The 18,864-nt window shown below is 45.8% G+C and overlaps 3 protein-coding genes and 1 long non-coding RNA gene across 4 annotated transcripts in view; all 4 read left to right on the top strand.

Moving 5' to 3' along the window:
- The window catches only part of LOC306828966, an 83,883-nt gene extending 75,184 nt beyond the window's left edge, over positions 1-8,699 (top strand). The window contains exon 3 of the long non-coding RNA XR_013779812.1: positions 8,438-8,699. This is a non-coding gene — a long non-coding RNA (uncharacterized lncRNA). The remainder of the gene's footprint in view (positions 1-8,437) is intronic.
- Positions 8,700-11,452: 2,753 nt separating this feature from the next.
- Positions 11,453-13,558, top strand: LOC306829461 (uncharacterized protein; the record flags this gene model as incomplete). Its single annotated transcript, XM_079352504.1, has 5 exons — positions 11,453-11,522; positions 12,449-12,509; positions 12,612-12,754; positions 12,845-12,901; positions 13,140-13,558. The coding sequence occupies 5 exons, from the start codon at positions 11,453-11,455 to the stop codon at positions 13,385-13,387; spliced, it is 579 nt and encodes a 192-aa protein (XP_079208630.1). The 3' UTR covers positions 13,388-13,558.
- A 2,105-nt stretch (positions 13,559-15,663) lies between these two features.
- LOC306828964 (uncharacterized protein) lies at positions 15,664-16,311 on the top strand. The gene is made up of 2 exons (XM_079351725.1): positions 15,664-16,084; positions 16,170-16,311. Exons 1-2 carry the CDS (start codon positions 15,689-15,691, stop codon positions 16,209-16,211), a joined length of 438 nt encoding a protein of 145 aa, XP_079207851.1. The 5' UTR covers positions 15,664-15,688; the 3' UTR covers positions 16,212-16,311.
- A 210-nt stretch (positions 16,312-16,521) lies between these two features.
- LOC306829462 (uncharacterized protein) lies at positions 16,522-17,923 on the top strand (the record flags this gene model as incomplete). The annotated part of the gene is made up of 4 exons (XM_079352505.1): positions 16,522-16,739; positions 16,878-17,126; positions 17,232-17,572; positions 17,880-17,923. The coding sequence occupies 4 exons, from the start codon at positions 16,522-16,524 to the stop codon at positions 17,921-17,923; spliced, it is 852 nt and encodes a 283-aa protein (XP_079208631.1).
- Between the last annotated feature and the right edge of the window lie 941 nt (positions 17,924-18,864).

The following is an 18,864-nucleotide window of genomic DNA, read 5'->3' on the forward strand; positions in this document are numbered from 1 at the left end:
CTTCTACTGTAGTCAGAGCAGCTAATGAACCTGGTGGCTAACTGTTAGCTTACAGCTCTTTAGACACTGAAACAGAGAGTCTTAAAAACAGGTCAAAGTGTCTCTTACCTTCAACAGAGAACAGATCTGCGTCAGACCGGGACAGAGTCAGAGTCCAAACTACTGAGAGCAGGAAACAGCAGAGCTGGTTCATCAACATACCAACAGGTGATCACAGGGCACACCCTCCATTTCTCCCTGAAGGAAGTTTGACTCTTTGATTGGAAGATTCAGGACAAGAAATCAAAGTGTTTGTGTGATCAGAAGCAGCAGAGATCGTCTTCATGTTGAAACCTCAGCTGTCAATCAAGAGAAGAACATTCAGACTGTCTTTACAGAAAGACACAAACTGGACTCATTACACTGATTCCATCAACGTGGTGCTGTAGTCAAATATAAGAATTAAACTCATGTCCACAGATACATGTGAAGTTTCAGTGAGAACTAGATTGTGTCAGCTCAGATTACATGTACACAATGTATTCATGTGTTGAAAATGAGTGTGTGGAAGGAGGAAGTCTTATTATGGATTTGACCATTGAAGAAAGAGAAGCTGATGGAAACATGAATAAAAAGTGATCAAACTAAACATGTTGAATGAATGTAAAAATAAAGGTGTACTAGGAGCATTTTAGATGTTTCAGCTTAGATACAACAAGCAAAGTTAAAGTCATTGAGCAGTCACAGCTCACTGATAAGTTCCCACTGGCTGCCTATACGCTGGAGGAATGGTTTCTCTTAAACACCATATCTGTTTATCAAAGTAGGTCAAGTATCCCTTCAAACCAGTTTGTGCCTTATTGTTATGAACCGTCTCCTCTTGACTTATTTGTTGAATTATTCCACATTTGAACTGTTTTTTAAAATGCTTGCTGTTACATGTCACAGTCTCTTTCCCTGTCGTCTCATTGAATTGTATCCTTGTTCTTTATCTTTGTTTTTTCAGTTCTGCTTGACCAAGGCTCTGAGGATGTCAGGCCCTGCCCAGCTACGACTTATAATCATACACATTCTGTTTATTTGTTGGATATCCCCTTGAGATGATCCATCTCGTTTTCAAGAGTACAAAAACACAATAAGTACAATTGAATACAGACACAGTTACATACAATGTACACACATAAAGGCTCTCGCTGACATATCCCGCCCATAAACCCACAGCACCCTCACTAAACCATCAGAGGTAGATACACATGACATATTATACAATCAACAAGACTGAGATCTATTATTACAGCAGCAAGATGGCATTAGAAGCAGGAGCATGATTTTCTAAAAGTGTCTCTTGGAGTTATAATCGAAGACACTCAAACTCATAAGTGAACCCTACCAGCTGGGATTCCTTTTACAGTAGAAGAACTTTTGGCTTTAATCTATCACAGAGTTTTACTGTTATGGACCTGGACAAAGACTTTGATCACCAATTCTTCACTCTAACATCAACTGATATTATTCAGGACAAAGACACAGTCAAAGTGGTTCAAAGTGAACCTTCTGTTCTTCTCACATTGAGCCCCATCAATGAACCTGCTGCATCCTCCACTCCCGACTCCATGACTCTGTCTTTCCTGGATGACAGTTCCTCGGTTAGCTCATCTGACACCATCATTCTAGCACAGCCACCAGAGCATCCATCTGAACCATGGCCAACTCATGTTGTGATACCCACCTTTTCATTTCATGTTGACATCCTCCTTCAAGCAGGACATGTGGCTTATGAAAATGATGGCTCCCTCCTTCAGAATCCAAGCATGAACTCTGGCATACTTGAGAAACTTGCTGACCAAATATTCCACTTCACTGTCTATCCTACTGCTCCTCAAATATTGGCAGTTGTAGAAGCTCTGGTAAAAAAGCCACCATGCCTTAGAGAAGCTGGCAGCTCATTTTCAGGCATGTACGGGTGGCAGCAGCGCCTGAAATACAAGATGGCTAATTACTGTTCCAAAATGAGAAGGCGTGAAGTACCTGGTCCTGAGCTTGAGATCACCAAGGAAATCCCCTGCTGAGAAAAATCCTGCAAAAAATGTCAAGAGAGCAAAGAGGGCGGAGGTCAACCACCTTCCTCCACACCCAAGAGGAGAAAGTAGGGACAGTGTTGAGATGGTGAGACAGCAGCTTCTTAAGGAAGTCAAGATCAGGAAGTCAAGAAAAAACCTGTTCCTGTTGAAGGCATGAGGTTGTGGGTTGAAGTCCAGCAGCGATGAGCTCAAAGAGAGATGGCCTGCTCTGTGTTGTGAATCTGTGCTAGATGAATTTGTATAGCCTTTGTAATGTTCTCTGTTCCTTTAAGGCTGTAACAAGAATGTATTTATGGACATATGTTGTGTAGGATTCCTGTATCAATGCATGAACATAAAGAACCTTTAAACAGACTTCTCTCTCAAAGTTCAAACCAGAGGCCAAATGTTTCTCTGTCTCCAAGTTGATGATTTGAAGAAGTGGCTGCTTGCTGCTTTTCACCCTGACCTGCATTCAAAACGCCTGTAGAATTCATGAGTCACTGATTTACCATGAACTACTGTCATACTTCTGAATCCTTGTCATTTCAGATCAAGGAGGAGTTTCAGAGAATAACTAGGATTTATCTGGAGCAAAGCTTCATGTCCAAACTGGACCACTATACAGCCCAGCTTACTGCCCTGATGAGAGCAGGGGAGGTGGTGTGGAGACCAGGCTGAGGCCCCATCTGGATCAACTGAGTCCGCTCTGTTGGATTTAAAGGCTTCCTGTTTCACACACATTCTGTCCCTGTCCTCCACAACACAAATTCTCACTCTGTGTAACATCCTTCTCCTTCTCTGCTCTTTGAAAACAAACCACTGCTCACTGCACAGGTATTCATATCTTCTGACATGATGGTTTCTTGTGTACAAGGATTGTTTGGAACTGACACTATTACTCTTTTCACAGAACCCAGGCACTGAGCTGAGACGTGACGGACTCATACCACACCTTGGTGAGAAAGAAGACTGCCTGCTAAACCTGCTTACCTCTTCATTTCTAAACTCACTTATACCTGGCTTTGAAGTCACACTTCACTATGTTTTTGGTAGAGCAAGAAACAAGAAACACAGAAAGGTTTCATTGTTTCATGAAATAATCTTTGAGTGAAGAAACTTTGACTTTAACCAGAAAAATAAACTCAGTATTCATGCAACCCATTTGAGCTTGTCCTACTAAACACATACATGTAAATACATGTATGCTTCACATGTCTGTGTCCTTGTTTTACACATCAGTCTGTTATCACATTGTTCTTAGCACAGTATCATATCAAATAGCTGAAGAGCTTTACTTGAGTACCACATGTCCAGGTGATTTGAATCACATGTTGTTCTGCATCAAAGTCGTATTTTACCACCAAATGTAAAGACTTTGACTCAGGCATGACTTTAAGATACTTCTTACAACACTTCTTGTAATAGTCTATAGAAGGCCACGTATAGTTTTGAATGTTCTGCAGGAGGACAGTCACAGTGATGCCACTCAACACATAGTCCAGATCCTGGTGGTCCATGGTCCTGATGGAGAAGAACCAGTAGATGTTTCCATTCTTCTTGAAGGGAAGGAGGTATTGACAGGATGCAGCAGCACAGCCAAAGCTTGCACGTTGCTTATGGGACTGATTGATGCCCTCAACCTTGCATAGCCCTCGGCTCTGTGCTACACCTTTGAGCTGCTTCAGGAACTTTTCCTGGACCTGAATGGGATAAAGCTGTCACCAAAAGTACATGCTTTCAAGTGGAAGTTGCTGTCTTAAATGCTCTTTCCAGGAGGTAGACACAGTGCATTCTAAGCTGGCCAATCCTAACTCAATGGTGCAAATGAGTGGAGGAACATCAATGAGTGTCACAGTTACAGAGACAGTGACTCCATGGACCCTCCACTCACACACCACATAGTGCTTTGAAATGAATGGTTCACTGTAAAGCTACACAGATGTGTGTCTAAAGGGGCCTTTCAGAAAGAAACTCATGGATGTCACACAACTTTTTACAACTCACCACACAAAATCTGAAGTACTAGTCATCAGTCCCCCATCACAAAGACAGTGAATTACTGCACACCTAGGAGAACTAGTCCAGTATACGTGAAGCCCTCAGCCAGAAACCTGAGGGTTGATATGAACTGATATTAACAGGTCATGGGGACTGGACTTGGATTTATCTTCACTGACTGGGACTTGAGTTCTTGGGACTGGAGACTTGACTGGGATTAGAGGTTTGCTGACTCTGTACTGTTCACACTGTAACTAAACCAGATGTTTTTTCTTTTTCTTTCCTTCAAACACTGCCAGACACTACAGAGTCTGAACCTACCACTGTTGGAGGGAGGTTTAGAACAGTCCAAGTGGAGCTGGCCTTTTTAACACAGTGAAGCAGCAAAAAGGAAGCAAAAGAGAGAAATGATACCAGAACAAATATTCACACAATTGAAGGGTTTGTTTCTCAAACATGTTCAGCTGTCATTGAGATTTTATTGATTTTGTATTGTGACTGCAGGATTCTTATTGAGGGTTAAAGGTCTTCAGTGAACTCAACCTGGACTTGATCTGACTGTGGTCACTCTGCATCAGAATCTGCTGAACTCCTTTTCTTAACCAAATAGACTTTAGAGATAGATGGGCATGTGACCAGAAGCGGACAGTTTTCAGCCTGCTCGGTCCTGACCGGTGAGCAGCCGGTCCTAATGAAGTATATCCAATCAGACGAGCCGTTACACGCCCCACACACAGAGACACTAACAGAGCAGCTCACACAACAAGCTAACATGTGGACAGTGCAGACATGAGATGTCCATCAGCAGAGGAGAAGAAGGTTCAACATCCAGAAGAAGAAACACAGAAGGTTTCCCTCCTCACCTCTCTGTCTATGGTGGATCCACACGTCTGCACTGCCCGTATGTATGTGTGCTCCTGTTGTCTCTCTCTGTCTGTCAGGCTGGGGGAGCGTTAACATCATTAATACTCCTGTAATATCTGTGGGGAACAGAGGGACACTTGAAGGATTAAAGCTCAGTGTGTGAGTGTCTTATTCAATAAGTCGGAGCTGATGTAAGTTGAAAAAGGACAAACTCCAGATTTCCTGGGAACTTCTGCGTGACTGTCTTCTTGTTTATCAGCGAGCCGTGAAAGCCACAAAAACTAAACACTTATCCACACTCATTTCTGCAAATGTCCAAAAACCACAGGTTCTTTTTAATGGATTTGATTCTCTTGTCAATCCATCTGGTGCTGTCAGTATTGAGCAGACTTCTTCACTGTGTGAGGACTTTGTGAGGTTCTTCTGTGATAAGATTGCTGCTCTTAGGTCATTGCCCGCTCAGTCTGCTCAGGACCCCTCAGTTCCCACAGCAAGCTCAGCTGTCTTTCAGCAGTTTGAGCCTGCCTCTCTCTCTTCACTCACTGAAATAGTTGAGCACCTTCGTCCTGCTAACTGTCCATCTGACAGCCTTCCATCTGCTTTTCCACATTTACTCGTTCATAATACAATCCTCTCTGTTATATAAAATTTGGCAATAATATAAATAGTTAATATATTGAGCTATTAGGAAGACTATATTGAACTGTTATAAAATCTCGATCGAACCAACATTTGAGTGAAGTCAAAAAAAGAGTCAGACACTTCAGAAGTGTATGCTACAATTTTCAAAAGCTACCTACTAGCTACATGTGGGCTAGGCATAAGGACTAGACGGCGCTATACCAAGGTTAGGTCCATGTGGAGTTCATTTCACACTATCTGCACAGGGTCCTGGCGATCAATGATGTCACATAGTAACAGCAGCTTGGGCCAATCACATACAGACTGTGTTCCAAGGCTGCTTTGAATTAGTCATGAAGAATTTACAAGATGGTGGATGTGTTAAAAAACAAATGTGATGGGTTAAATAATAGTATTATATTATGTTAAAATAGTAACAGTATAGATGAACATTCAAATAAAACATTATTAATTATGATTAATTTAATTGATAACTTTTCTGAATTGTATTTGTGTAATGTACAAAGCTAATTTATTTTTCACATTTTACTTTTTGTTGACACTTTATTTTTTCTGTCTAATTTGAGTGTAGCTGCACTTTCTTCATTTACTGCTCTGTGTGCCTTTACATTGCCCCCTGGGGACAAATGAAGGTTTTAACTAAATAAATCCTTTAAATGGCATTATAAATGATTACAACTTTTATTATTATTGTTGTTATTACAGTATGTATGTTGAAAGTGAAAGTTTTCTCTTTTTTTTAAATGTCTTTTTTCTCTATTCTCATGTAGATGAAGATCAGTGCTGTGTGTGAACGACGACAGGCTCCAGATTACAAACCCCCACCCTGCACATTGTTTTTTTGTGTGACGCACAAGAAAATAAAACACTATCATGGGTCTTCGAGGGAGGGGTTGTTGTCCCCTCCCTGATAAAAAACACAGGGTTGCCATCATCAGTGATGGAGATGCAGTGAAAAAAGTAACCCTTTATGAGGCCTGCCACTTGAAATATTCACTGGGAGTGGGCTATGTGTTGCGGGGGTATTCCCTCCTAGGAAAAGTCCCTCCATATGGGATAAATATAACGACTGAGACGAGGCTGTTTAAAAGTTGTTGTCGTGCAGGACACATTAAGGGAGCAGGGTCGGCTGTTGCTGAACCCACTGAGTCCTGAAAAGTTGTGGGCTGAAATCAGGGGGCTGCAGGGGCTCTTCTCCCTGAAGGGGACGGTGGTGGAGGTCAGTTTAACAAACACACAGAAACAGACACACACACTTGCACAGACAGACAGACAGACAGACAGACAGACAGGATTTTGTTGATATTCGCGTGGTAATTGTTTAATACCAACAAAACATTTCTTCCATTCAGGTGTCCACCCTCAGACCAGTCCCTGTTGGTAGGGACAGGGTCAAACCGATCCCTGTTGGTAGGGACAGGGTCAAACCGATCCCTGTTGGTAGGGACAGGGTCAAACCGATCCCTGTTGGTAGGGACAGGGTCAAACCGATCCCTGTTGGTAGGGACAGGGTCAAACCGATCCCTGTTGGTAGGGACAGGGTCAAACCAATCCCTGTTGGTCGAGACGGGGTCAAACCGATCCCTGTTGGTAGGGACAGGGTCAAACCGATCCCTGTTGGTAGGGACAGGGTCAAACCGATCCCTGTTGGTAGGGACAGGGTCAAACCGATCCCTGTTGGTAGGGACAGGGTCCCCATGAGGGAGATTGTCCTTGAACAAGTAAGTTAGAGTAATAAATAGTGTGTAGTACTAAAAGGGCTTTCAATCTGTCTCTCATTGACCCCGTGTCTCTCTGTCACTCTCAGCCTCTTATTGTTTATTGTTAGCAGCAGGACAGCTTCAGCATTGGAGTGAAATAGAGAGAATCAAAGCACCTGTAATGTCCTGATGGAAGTCAGAGTCATCCTTTATGGAGAGAACATGTGCAAAGATGTCTTCAAGGAAAAGGGAAATTATGGAGGAGAATGCAGTAGACAGATACTTAGCAGCACTTTTGATAAAACATTTTATTATTTTGTAATATGAATGTTTGGCCTGTTTAGGTAACTCATTTATCCTGTCATTGTGGAATGATTTACATCCACAAATGTTTCTCTCATTATTTAAAATGTATGCATACTGGATCAAAGCCCCATAAAACACAATCCTGTTGTTCTATTTATTTAAGGACAATCACAGGGTTGCTATCAATCTGTGGAGGGAGGGAGGCAGCCCTTGAGGTGACCCATCTCAAGTCGAGAGAGAGTGGGTTTGGGTTGAAATGCCAGTCAACCCACTACACGACCGTAGTGGTAGGTTTTTATTAAGTCTCTTATCTAGTTTATAATGTTAGGAGGAGGAAATGGAGCTAACAGACACTCCACTCCTCTGATTTTTGCTAACGTCTCATTTCACCTGCTTGTTTGCTATAGTTAGAAAACAGACAAGGTCTGCAGGACTTAAATCTGTCACAGTGACATGTATAATCATCAGAGTTGAGGGAACTTTTTCAAAAGTGCAAATTCAAAAAATAAATGACTAAAAAGGTTTTCTGTGGGGTTTTTTTTAGGTTTGTGTCCAATTAAAATGAAAGGAGCAATATGCAACAGACACATAGTGTCTAAAATGGTTGTCTTGAAAAAGGCAGCTTTATCTTGTGTTTATTTCTTGCCACCAGGAGGCCAGCACCAGCCAGGAGGTGAACTGCCTGGGGGCCGATGAGGTCCCAGGGAAGCCAGGTTGGCTTCATCTGCTCCTTGAGAGTGGCCAAATGCCCCAGATCTCTGAAGAAATGTGGAGTCCCCTTTTTTCACAAATGAAAAGCATCCCATTCCCCATCCAAATTGTAGTTAAAGGGGGGGGGGGGGGGTTGAAGCAAAAACTGTAGGGAAAGAGAGTAAAGAGGGCCAGGAGAAGGAAGAGGGGAAGGAGGAGGGAGAGGACGAAGACCAGATGAAGGAGGGGGAGGTGGAGGAAGAGGGGAAGGAGGAGGGAGAGGACGAAGACCAGATGAAGGAGGGGGAGGTGGAGGAAGGGGGGAAGGAGGAGGGAGAGGACGAAGACCAGATGAAGGAGGGGGAGGTGGAAACTACAGGGTGTCTTGAAGAAACTTGTGTTTCTTTTACTAAAACATGAGTAAACAGGTGTGAGCTATGAGTAACATGAGTAAACTACATTTAAACTACATTTTTATTTAAACTACATTTTTGAAAAATGTAGTTTCTCAAGTTCTCCTCCTTTGACGATGATGTGTAGATGATGAAGAAATATCCGCTGACACTGCCTTGCTTGTAATGTAAGAAATTGATTTTATTTCTTTACAAAGACAAGAAACAGCATCAGTCCAGGTTAGCCATGATACCTGGGAGAGTCACCAGCCATGTGAACCCTCATGAACAAAGAAAGACTCTAGTATTTATACAGCATTGGTCAAAGAAAACAGAAAACCATCCATGTCCTTATTTGGACTTAAGACAACAACTGTGAACCTCCTTAAACTTCCTCTGAACTTATGGCCTTAAGATTTACAATTCCATGCAGGGTTGACTTTTATTATCTCTTCCTCAGGATCAACACCTGTTTACTCCTGTTTAGACCCAAATGTTATCCTAATCAGTCTGAAGGAAACGACCCCTAATAAACCGCTACATTCTCTTTGGTGTTAAACCAAGCTCTTCTTGAGACCACTCATTGCTTTAACATAAGTTCACACTTTAGCAGCACACTTACAATTCACATAACTGTTTATCTTACATTGTGTTGCATGTAAAATACACTACAAGATGAACATCATTTATATGAAGTTTGAAGAGTTAATGCAGCCGAGAGAAGTATCTAATCGATCTAATTGATCTAATCAGTGGATTTGACAAGATAGCTAAACGTTAGCTTAATAAGTTGTTTATTAACCTAATATTTACAAGAACACTGAAAAACATGACTAGAGGCTGTAAGGAGGATTAGGGAGAGAGTTCCCGGCGTGATGACGTTTAATGTCTGTGACAACCACTGTAGTTTCAGTTAGCTACTCGTTAGCAACCGCCGTTTTTAGTTTGCGTAAAAACTTTAAAACTCACAAGTGGGGTCTTAGCTAACGTAGTTTATCTCATCTAACAAAACATCAACATCTCTTCAGCTTGTGTGAACCACAGACCTTATTTCAGGCATCTAAACACAAACCCATTCAAAATCCCCATTGACTTTTAGAGTTAGGAACCCACGGCGCTAAAATGCTAACTCACTTCCTGGTTTTAGGACTCAAAACTACACCAGTCTATTCTTAAAGAATCGATAATGAGTGCTTATGAGCTGGTGCCAGAAGCATATCGGCAGAAATTCAGGAACCATCGAAAAACTAGTGGTCAAACGTTTAGTGAGTTTGCACGTAAAAAAGGAGTTCTTTTTGATAAGTGGTGTGCGGCTAATAAAGTCAATGACAATTTTGAGGCTCTTCGTCAGCTAATGCTAGTCGAGGATTTCAAGGCTAATTTACACGAAAAGATGGTGATGTTTCTAAATGAACAAAAGGTGACTTCATTGTCTCAGGCAGCTGTGAAGGCTGATGAATTTGTACTAACCCACAAAAATGTGTTCTCCTCTTTTCGTCCAGAGACCTACACCACCTTTAAGGCCTGATTTCAATCATGGTGTAAGGGATGGTATCAATCAGTCTCACAGTGAAAAGGTTTTGAGTCCATATTCAGCACCTCGTGGGAGTCGTGAGTGTTCCTATTGTCACAAAAGGGGGCATGTCAAAGCTGAATGTTTTTCTTTGAAACGAAAAAATCAGTCTGTTACAAATTCAACCCAGCCAAAGACCTTGTAATGACAAGTCACACATCGACAATGTGATTGATCCGTGTTTCAAACCTTTCATTTGAGAAGGTTGTGTCTCACTCACTGGAGATCTGCAACATCAACAAACTGTGACAATACTGAGAGACACAGGGGGTTCTCAGTCCATTATCAGAGAAGGCATCCTACCTTTATCTTCCACTTCTTCATGCAAAGCCAGTGCAGTAGTCCAGGGTGTTGAGTTTTGTTAGTGCCCCTTTGCACAACATTCATATTCAGTCATCAATAATAAGTGGGTTTTTAAAGTTGCTGTTCTTCCTTCCGTGCCAATTAAAGGTGTTGACTTCATTCTCAGTAATGATCTCGCAGGGGGTAAGGTTGGCCCAGTACCTGAGGTGTGTGATGACTCTGATTTGATCTCCTTATCTGAAAACACAGAACTGTGGTCCCCAGAGATCTTTCCAGCTTGTGTAGTTACACGGGCCCAAGCTCAGAAATATGGTGTTGACCTTGGTGACTATTCTAGTTGAAGAGCAGAATCCTGCTGTGGTGCCAGAATTAAAGAGTCCACCAGAAGTCCTGGCATCTGATGTGGTACAATCTTCATCTAGTCTAGAGGCTGTAAAACAGCTGGCTACCAGAGAAGAATTCATTGTTGCACAGCAAGGTGATGTCATGCTTTCAAAATGCCATTCTTCTGTTCTAAGCAAGGATGAGGCTAGAAAGAGAAAATTGGCTTATTACCTTGAAAATGGTCTGTTCATGCGGTTCTGGAAAAAGGCCGTTTCTGAGGGTGAAGACTGGGGTGCAATCTGTCAGGTTGTTGTCCCTACAGCTTATCGTACTCAAGTTTTATTTTTAGCACATAATCAACCAATGTCAGGACACATGGGGATCACAAAGACTTATGACAGGGTCTTGAAGCATTTTTTCTGGCCTGGATTAAAAGCTGATGTTCGTATTTGTCGTACCTGTCATGTCTGTCAAGTTGCTGGTAAGCCAAACCAGGTGATTCCTCCTGCTCCTCTTTGCCCCATTCCAGTAATGGGTGAACCTTTCAAGAAAGTGATTGGAGATTGTGTAGGACAACTGCCTAAGACAAAATCTGTGAATCAGTTTCTATTAACCATCATGTGTGCTTCCACTAGGTACCCTGAGGCCATTCTGCCCATTCACAGCCCTGGTAATCTCAAAAGCTATGGTAAAGTTCTTTTCTGTATTTGGTCTGCCGAAAGTGGTTCAAACTGACCATGGTACCAATTTTAAGTCCAGGGTCTTTGCTCAGGTACTTAAGACACTAGGGATTGAGCATGTGACTTCAACCCCTTACCATCCTGAAAGCCAGGGGGCGCTTGAGCGTTTCCATCAAACACTGAAGTCTATGTTGCACAGACATTGTAATTCTTCTCAGAAAGATTGGGATGATTTTTTCCCTTTGTACTATTTGCAGCCCGTGAGGCAGATCAGGAGTCTCTCGGTTTTAGTCCAGCCGAGTTAGTGCTTGGTCATGAGATGAGAGGCCTTTTAAAGGTCCTTAAAGAGCAATTAATTACACCACAGACCAGCATTAGGAATATTCCTAAGTATGTCAGCAAGCTAAGAGATCGTCTCCAGCTGGCTTGTTCTCTAGCCAAAGAGGCCTTGACCTCTTCTCAAAAGAAAATGAAGAAACGATATGATCAGAAAGCTGTCGTCCGCTCGTTTCATCCAGGTGATCAAGTTTTGATTCTGTTGCCTAATACCAGTTCTTCTCTCTCTGCGGCCTTCGCTGGTCCTTATGTAATAGAGAAGAAAATAGGTGAAACGAATTGTCATTCAAACTCCTGATCGTAGGCGGAGGACAAGAGTGTGTCATGTGAACATGAGGAAGCTGTGAACTGTTGCTCTGTGCCAGTGAGCTCCAGTTTGGCAAATACTGGGGAAAACACTTAAGTGGCTCTTGAGCCACGACGTGGGTTACGCCTGCAGCATTCTGGCCTCCCACCAGGCAGAGCGCGAAGGCGGCGACACATCACAGACGCCCCTCGCCCTCAACAAGGACTCTCTTACATCATACGCCCTGCTGTTTCCTGAGATGGCGGCCCTCATCCAGGAGCGCAGGATGCGTGAGGGCGTGCTGTCGGTGAGGGGCGTACGCCAACTGGACCTTCCAGGCCCTCTTTGAGGATCACTCCAGGGAGACGACGACGTGAGTATTGCTGTCACCGGAGTGTTTGTGTGTTGATCATATCAGACGATGAACGCTGGTAACATGAACTAACGTGTGCCCTGTTTTATTTTCTGTGTGTAGCTACCGGCAGTGGCTGAGGACTCAGAGGGTCAAGGACGGCTCCCGGATGCACCGGCTGCAGTCGTACGTGCGGGGGAGAGACCAGGAGGTCGCGGCCGCACCTCCTCAGGATCCGCACGTGGTGCAGCAGCCGGTTACATCGAGTAAGCACAGCTCAAGACTGGAGGCGCACCAGCTGCAGGTTAAATTTATAAGACCACAGCATGCATTCATTTCTTTTTCCTTTCTCACAGCCTCCGGGGAAATCCCTGATCAGCTCCTCCTGGAAGTTTGGGAGGAGGTCGATGAGTGTGAGTATTTCATCCGTGCAACAAGTTTATGTGAACATGTGAGTTAGAACAGAGTGAGAACCACAGAGTCTGTGTTTGTGGCAGGAGGAGGAGGAGGAGGACCAGCAGCAGCAGGAGATGCTGCTGCTGCTGCAGGCCCTGAGTTTCGGAGCAAAGGTTAGGAGATCTGATGAAGTTGTTCTTGTGAGCCGCCTACATCGGGATCTTTACACTGACAGAATTCTGATCTATCCTGCAGCTGCTGGCAGCATCCTGGAGGAAGCTCCTCCCTCAGCAGGACCACGATTGGCTGGGCAGGGCGCTGTTCACCAAGGACAGCAGAGGGGCGACAGTGCTCACCAGCCAGCTGCGTCTGTGGTGGAGCCCCCCAGAGGCCAGGCCCCTCTACACCCAGACGCCCTCGCCCAACGCCTTCTTCCTCAGCCAGTTCTTCCTGTGGGCCCCCTACAGGATGTGGGCATACAGGCTTGTGTACCCCAACTGTAAGTGCAGGTTGACCGGCGCCGGGCTGTACAAGACGGTGAGGAGGGTGCTGGACATGAACAGCTGGTACTTCATGGGCACGGAGTACCTGGAATGCTGTGCATGTCAAAAGAAGTACGCAGCGTGGGCGAAGGACCTCGTGGCCCAGCTGGACGTAGCTCACCAGAGACAATTTCCAGCCATCCTGACCTACAAGTAAGCAGATACATCCTGAGTGTTTAACATGTCTGTGTTTAACATGTCTGTGTTTAACATGTCAGTGTTTCTCTCTGTGTTTAACATGTCAGTGTTTAACATGTCTGTGTTTAACATGTCAGTGTTTAACATGTCAGTGTTTAACATGTCGGTGTTTCTCTCAGTGTTTCTCTCAGTGTTTCTCTCAGTGTTTAACACGTCAGTGTTTAACATGTCTGTGTTTAACATGTCTGTGTTTAACATGTCAGTGTTTAACATGTCAGTGTTTAACATGTCAGTGTTTAACATGTCAGTGTTTAACATGTCTGTGTTTCTCTCTGTGTTTAACATGTCTGTGTTTAACATGTCAGTGTTTAACATGTCTGTGTTTCTCTCTGTGTTTAACATGTCAGTGTTTAACATGTCAGTGTTTAACATGTCAGTGTTTAACATGTCTGTGTTTAACATGTCAGTGTTTAACATGTCTGTGTTTCTCTGTGTTTAACATGTCTGTGTTTAACATGTCAGTGTTTAACATGTCTGTGTTTCTCTCTGTGTTTAACATGTCTGTGTTTCACATGTCTGTGTTTAACATGTCTGTGTTTAACATGTCTGTGTTTAACATGTCTGTGTTTAACATGTCTGTGTTTCTCTCAGTGTTTAACATGTCAGTGTTTAACATGTCTGTGTTTAACATGTCTGTGTTTAACATGTCTGTGTTTCTCTCAGTGTTTAACATGTCAGTGTTTCTCTCTGTGTTTAACATGTCAGTGTTTAACATGTCTGTGTTTAACATGTCTGTGTTTAACATGTCAGTGTTTAACATGTCTGTGTTTCTCTCTGTGTTTAACATGTCTGTGTTTAACATGTCTGTGTTTAACATGTCTGTGTTTCTCTCAGTGTTTAACATGTCAGTGTTTAACATGTCAGTGTTTAACATGTCAGTGTTTAACATGTCAGTGTTTAACATGTCAGTGTTTAACATGTCAGTGTTTAACATGTCAGTGTTTAACATGTCTGTGTTTCTCTCAGTGTTTAACATGTCAGTGTTTAACATGTCAGTGTTTAACATGTCAGTGTTTAACATGTCAGTGTTTAACATGTCTGTGTTTAACATGTCAGTGTTTAACATGTCTGTGTTTAACATGTCAGTGTTTAACATGTCTGTGTTTAACATGTCAGTGTTTCTCTCAGTGTTTAACATGTCTGTGTTTCTCTCAGTGTTTAACATGTCTGTGTTTCTCCCCCTTCTGTCTCAGGCTGTCCTGCGACAGCATGGTCATCGGTCAGATGAAGCGGCGCACTGCTGGCAACAGTGCGTTTTGTCTCTGCGCCACTCTGATCGAGCAGCACAGCGAGCAGTGGATCACACGGAGCATGCTGTACCTGTCGGTCATCAGCAAGCTGAGAGTCCCGGGTGCAGCGCCAGGGTGGGATGTGACCGTCCCGCCCATGCACCCAATCCCCACCCGAAACTAGCTGCTGTCTCCGTCTACGTCAGGAAGGCTCTCCCACAGCTAGAGGAGACGAAGGCCAGGATCACATCGGTGTTTGGGGACATCTTAAAGATGGACTCCACCAAGAAGGCAAGCGTGATGTTGTGATGAAAGACATGATGAAGGGAAAACGTGCACACGCACAGCGTAGAGTGACAGTTTGTGTGTGTCTGTGTTTCTCCCCGCAGATCACCAAGAAGCTGGCGGGGCAGGCCGCCGGGACCGCCGCCGGGACCACCACCTGGGCTACCAACGTGGGCAACGAGCACGGGCAGGTGCTGATGTCCGCGCTCACCGACTCTGAGGGCGAGGGTCTGTTGCCCATGGCGGGCGGTCTCATGCGGCGCTACAGGGAGGCAGGACAGCGCCCTGCTCGCGTCATCTACGTCGACCGGGACTGCTGCGCCGCCTTTGAGCAGTTCAAGGTGCACCGCGAGCTCTGAGCGGGGGGAGGGGTCTGAAAAAGATGTCTACCTTTGTTGTGTCGTTTGTGAACTGACAAACGCTCCGTGTCTCCTCCAGGTCTTGGCCATGTTGGCAGAGTGGGACCAGCTGGTCGTGCATCTGGACGTGTGGCACCTCATGCGACGCCAGAGGTGTCACCACCGACAGCCACCACCTGTACGGGCTCTTCATGGCCAGGCTGAGCTTTGCCATCTTCGAGTGGGACCGGGCAGATGTAGACAGCCTGCAGGGGGCCAGGCAGAGCGAGGAGGGGAGGGACACTGCGGTGAAGCTGACTGCCGACAAGATGGCACCTCACTGCCGTCGCCGGACCAGAGCGCCGGACGAGATCGAGCAGCTGATCCGGGAGCTGCTTGATCACTTCTGGGAGCTGACTGACACTATGGGCATCCCTCTGATCGACCGGGAGAGGATGCAGGAGATCTGGAAGATCCAGCGCCGCCATCTCCGCTGCATCCAGGACCCTGTAGGGGTGGAGCTCTACACGAAGATGGGGCAGTTGACCAGAGGGGGGAGGGGTCATCTTGCCCGTCGTTTCACCTCCACCTGTGCCACTTCATCCCTGGTGAGTGTGTCTGTGTTTCTCTGAGAGTGTGCGTCTGTGTGTGTGCGCATTAGCTGACAGTGTCTCTTTCTCTCCCCTGTCTCAGGCACGTCTGCCAGTGCCCTCCACTTCCAGGTGTACCTGCTAGAGGGCCTGGTGAGGTGGAACGAGAACAGGGCCCGAGAGGCAGTTCAGGGTGGCAGGGGGGGTCCCCTGGCCTGCTACGACTCCCAGGCGATTCAGGCTCTCCCAGGTTGAAGATTACACTGAGTCTGGGCAGTACACAGGCGAGGGCGCACAGGACCGTGTGTATGTAGGTGTGAGTGAGTGAGTGAGTGGCACTCTAACTAGCTGGAGCTGTTGGAGCAGGTAACTTGACTCAACGTGTTGTGAACTCCTCGAGCAAAAGCCCGTCTCTGTTACCATTCTTTCTAACACTCCTCTTTGTCTGCCGCAGGATGTCATCAGCCCGATGGCCACGGCGGGAACCAGCACGCCGTCCGTCTGGCCCATGCCCTGGTGGAGCTGCGTCTCCAGGCCTGGGTGACACAGCAGCAGGTGGCGGAGGTGGTCGCCCTGTGGGGCATGTTGACCACCAGGACCGCTTGGTATCTGGGAGGTTTGAAGCGGGACACAAGAAGCACAAGGCCATCGTGGGCCTGGACAGCAGCGTTCGGTACGTGTCTGTGTTTGGACTCGGCTTTCTGTCTGATATTCCAGTGTCTGGATTGTTTTTTTGAGTTACTCAGTCTCTCTCTCTCTCTCTCTCTCTCTCTCTCTCTCTCTCTCTCTCTGTCTCTCTCTCTCTCTGCAGCTCCTTCCTGGGCCAGGGCTTTGGTGCGGCCCTGTCTCCGAAGGTGAGCAGGATAGTGGAGGCCATCTTTTTGGAGCTGTGCCGCATCCACTACGAGGGACGCACCATCACTGGTACCCGGGTGAACCGCTGGCAAGCTGTCTTGAGGGACTACAGCATGATCCGAGACAACGTCCATGGTCATCAGGCCCTCCTGGCAGCCGCCCCCCTCCAGCTGTACGAGGTCAACAAGCGGACAGTCATGCAGTGGTGAGACTTGTGTGTTTCCGTCTGTCGTGCTGGGATGTACAGGTTGGTTGTGGACAGAAGATGCTGATGACAAGCTTTTTATGTGAATGTTTTTTACCTTTTCAGGCACAACGAGAGGAGCAAGGCCTTCACAACAGAGCAGCTGTCTGCGGCGGTGCCAGGGCCCAGCGCCCAGCAGACGACAGAGGAGCAGCTGGAGCCTGCTCGTGCTCTGCTGCCTCAGCCTGTGCGGCCTGACCGGCCCCTCCTCTTCGATCTGCCTGAAGATGCGTCTGGTCAGGCCGCCACGCGCCGTGGGGCCATGGCATCTCAGCTGCACGGCCTCCTCACACCCGCCACTGCGTCCGCTGACGAAGCCTCATCATCCGGGACTCCCCAGGCCTCCACCTCCACGGATGCTCCGACCTCGTCCTCCCGTGCCCCGTACCACCGCCTGGCAGAGGAAGGTCAGGGAGGAGCAGCAGCGCCAGGCAGAGGAAGTGGGTGCTCTCTACAAGACGCACAAACGCTTCACCCACTTCAACTGCAAGCACTGCGGCCTGCGCATGAACAAGGAGCATGGACACACTCGCTACAGGGGAAAGCTCTTCTGCTCTAAGACCGGGGGACGCTCTGTGGAGGCCTGGTTGGAAGAGCACAGGAGCCAGCAAACTCCCATGGTCAGTGACTATTCTCTGTGCTTATCATATCAATCTTATGTCATTGCTTCAAGTTTGTGATTCTGACACAATTTCTACATCTGTTTTTCTTCAGCCCCAGCCCGCCAGCCAGCCGTCTGCTCCTCACTCTCTCACTAAGAGGAAGTGAGTGGGGGGGCGCTTTGTAAATATTGTATATAACCCAATGTAAATAACTTCAACCTTTCTTGTAGCTGCAGCTCTGTGGTGGGTACATAGCTGGACTCACTGGTGAGGAGGACTGGCTCTGTGATGGGTACAGAGCTGGACTCACTGGTGACAGTGGTAGAGAGGAGGACTCTGGACAAAATGCTCTCCATCATGGACAACACACACCACCCTCTGCACAGCACCTTCACCGGGCAGAGGAGCATGTTCATTGACAGACTGCTGTCACAGTCGTGCTCCACGGACAGACTCAAGAATTCTTTTGTCCCCCTATAGGCCATAAGACTGTATAACACTTCACTGTCACGGCAGGAAAGAAGCACACGGTGAACCCTGGACTCTTTTTTCACTTTTTTTCTCACTCCTCATCTGCACTGCTGACCTCAGAGTCAGCCCCCAGTTGGACACTTTAATGCATATTGATAGTCACCTTACTGAGCACAGGTCACTTTAAAGATAATCACCCTAATCATGTCTGGTTTCATCCTACTGTTGTGTTTAGCGACATCTGTAATGGTTGACATGATCACCCTAATTAGGTCAAGTTTCACTTTATTGTCTTCAACACTTAATGCTAATCTGCTCCTCAATAGTTGGGTACTTAATGATAATCACCCAAATCACTCCTGGTTTCACCTTATTGTTTTGAACACTTAATGCTAATCACTGCTCCTTTATGTTGCTGAGCACTTTAATGGCCCAGTCTGCATCCCTGCATTGACTGTTTAATGACTGTACTCACACCTCTGGCACTACCTCAAACACCTCTGTACATGCACATGGAACTAGTTTCTAGAAGGTCAGCACTTTGTTTCTAAGGCTCTTTAACTGTTTACAGGTCTCTTTTAACCAACACATGTTTTTCTCTCCTTCACAGGTTATGTACATTATGC

Source organism: Symphodus melops (assembly GCF_947650265.1).
Source record: "Symphodus melops genome assembly, chromosome: 9".
NCBI classification, from domain to species: domain Eukaryota; kingdom Metazoa; phylum Chordata; class Actinopteri; order Labriformes; family Labridae; genus Symphodus; species Symphodus melops.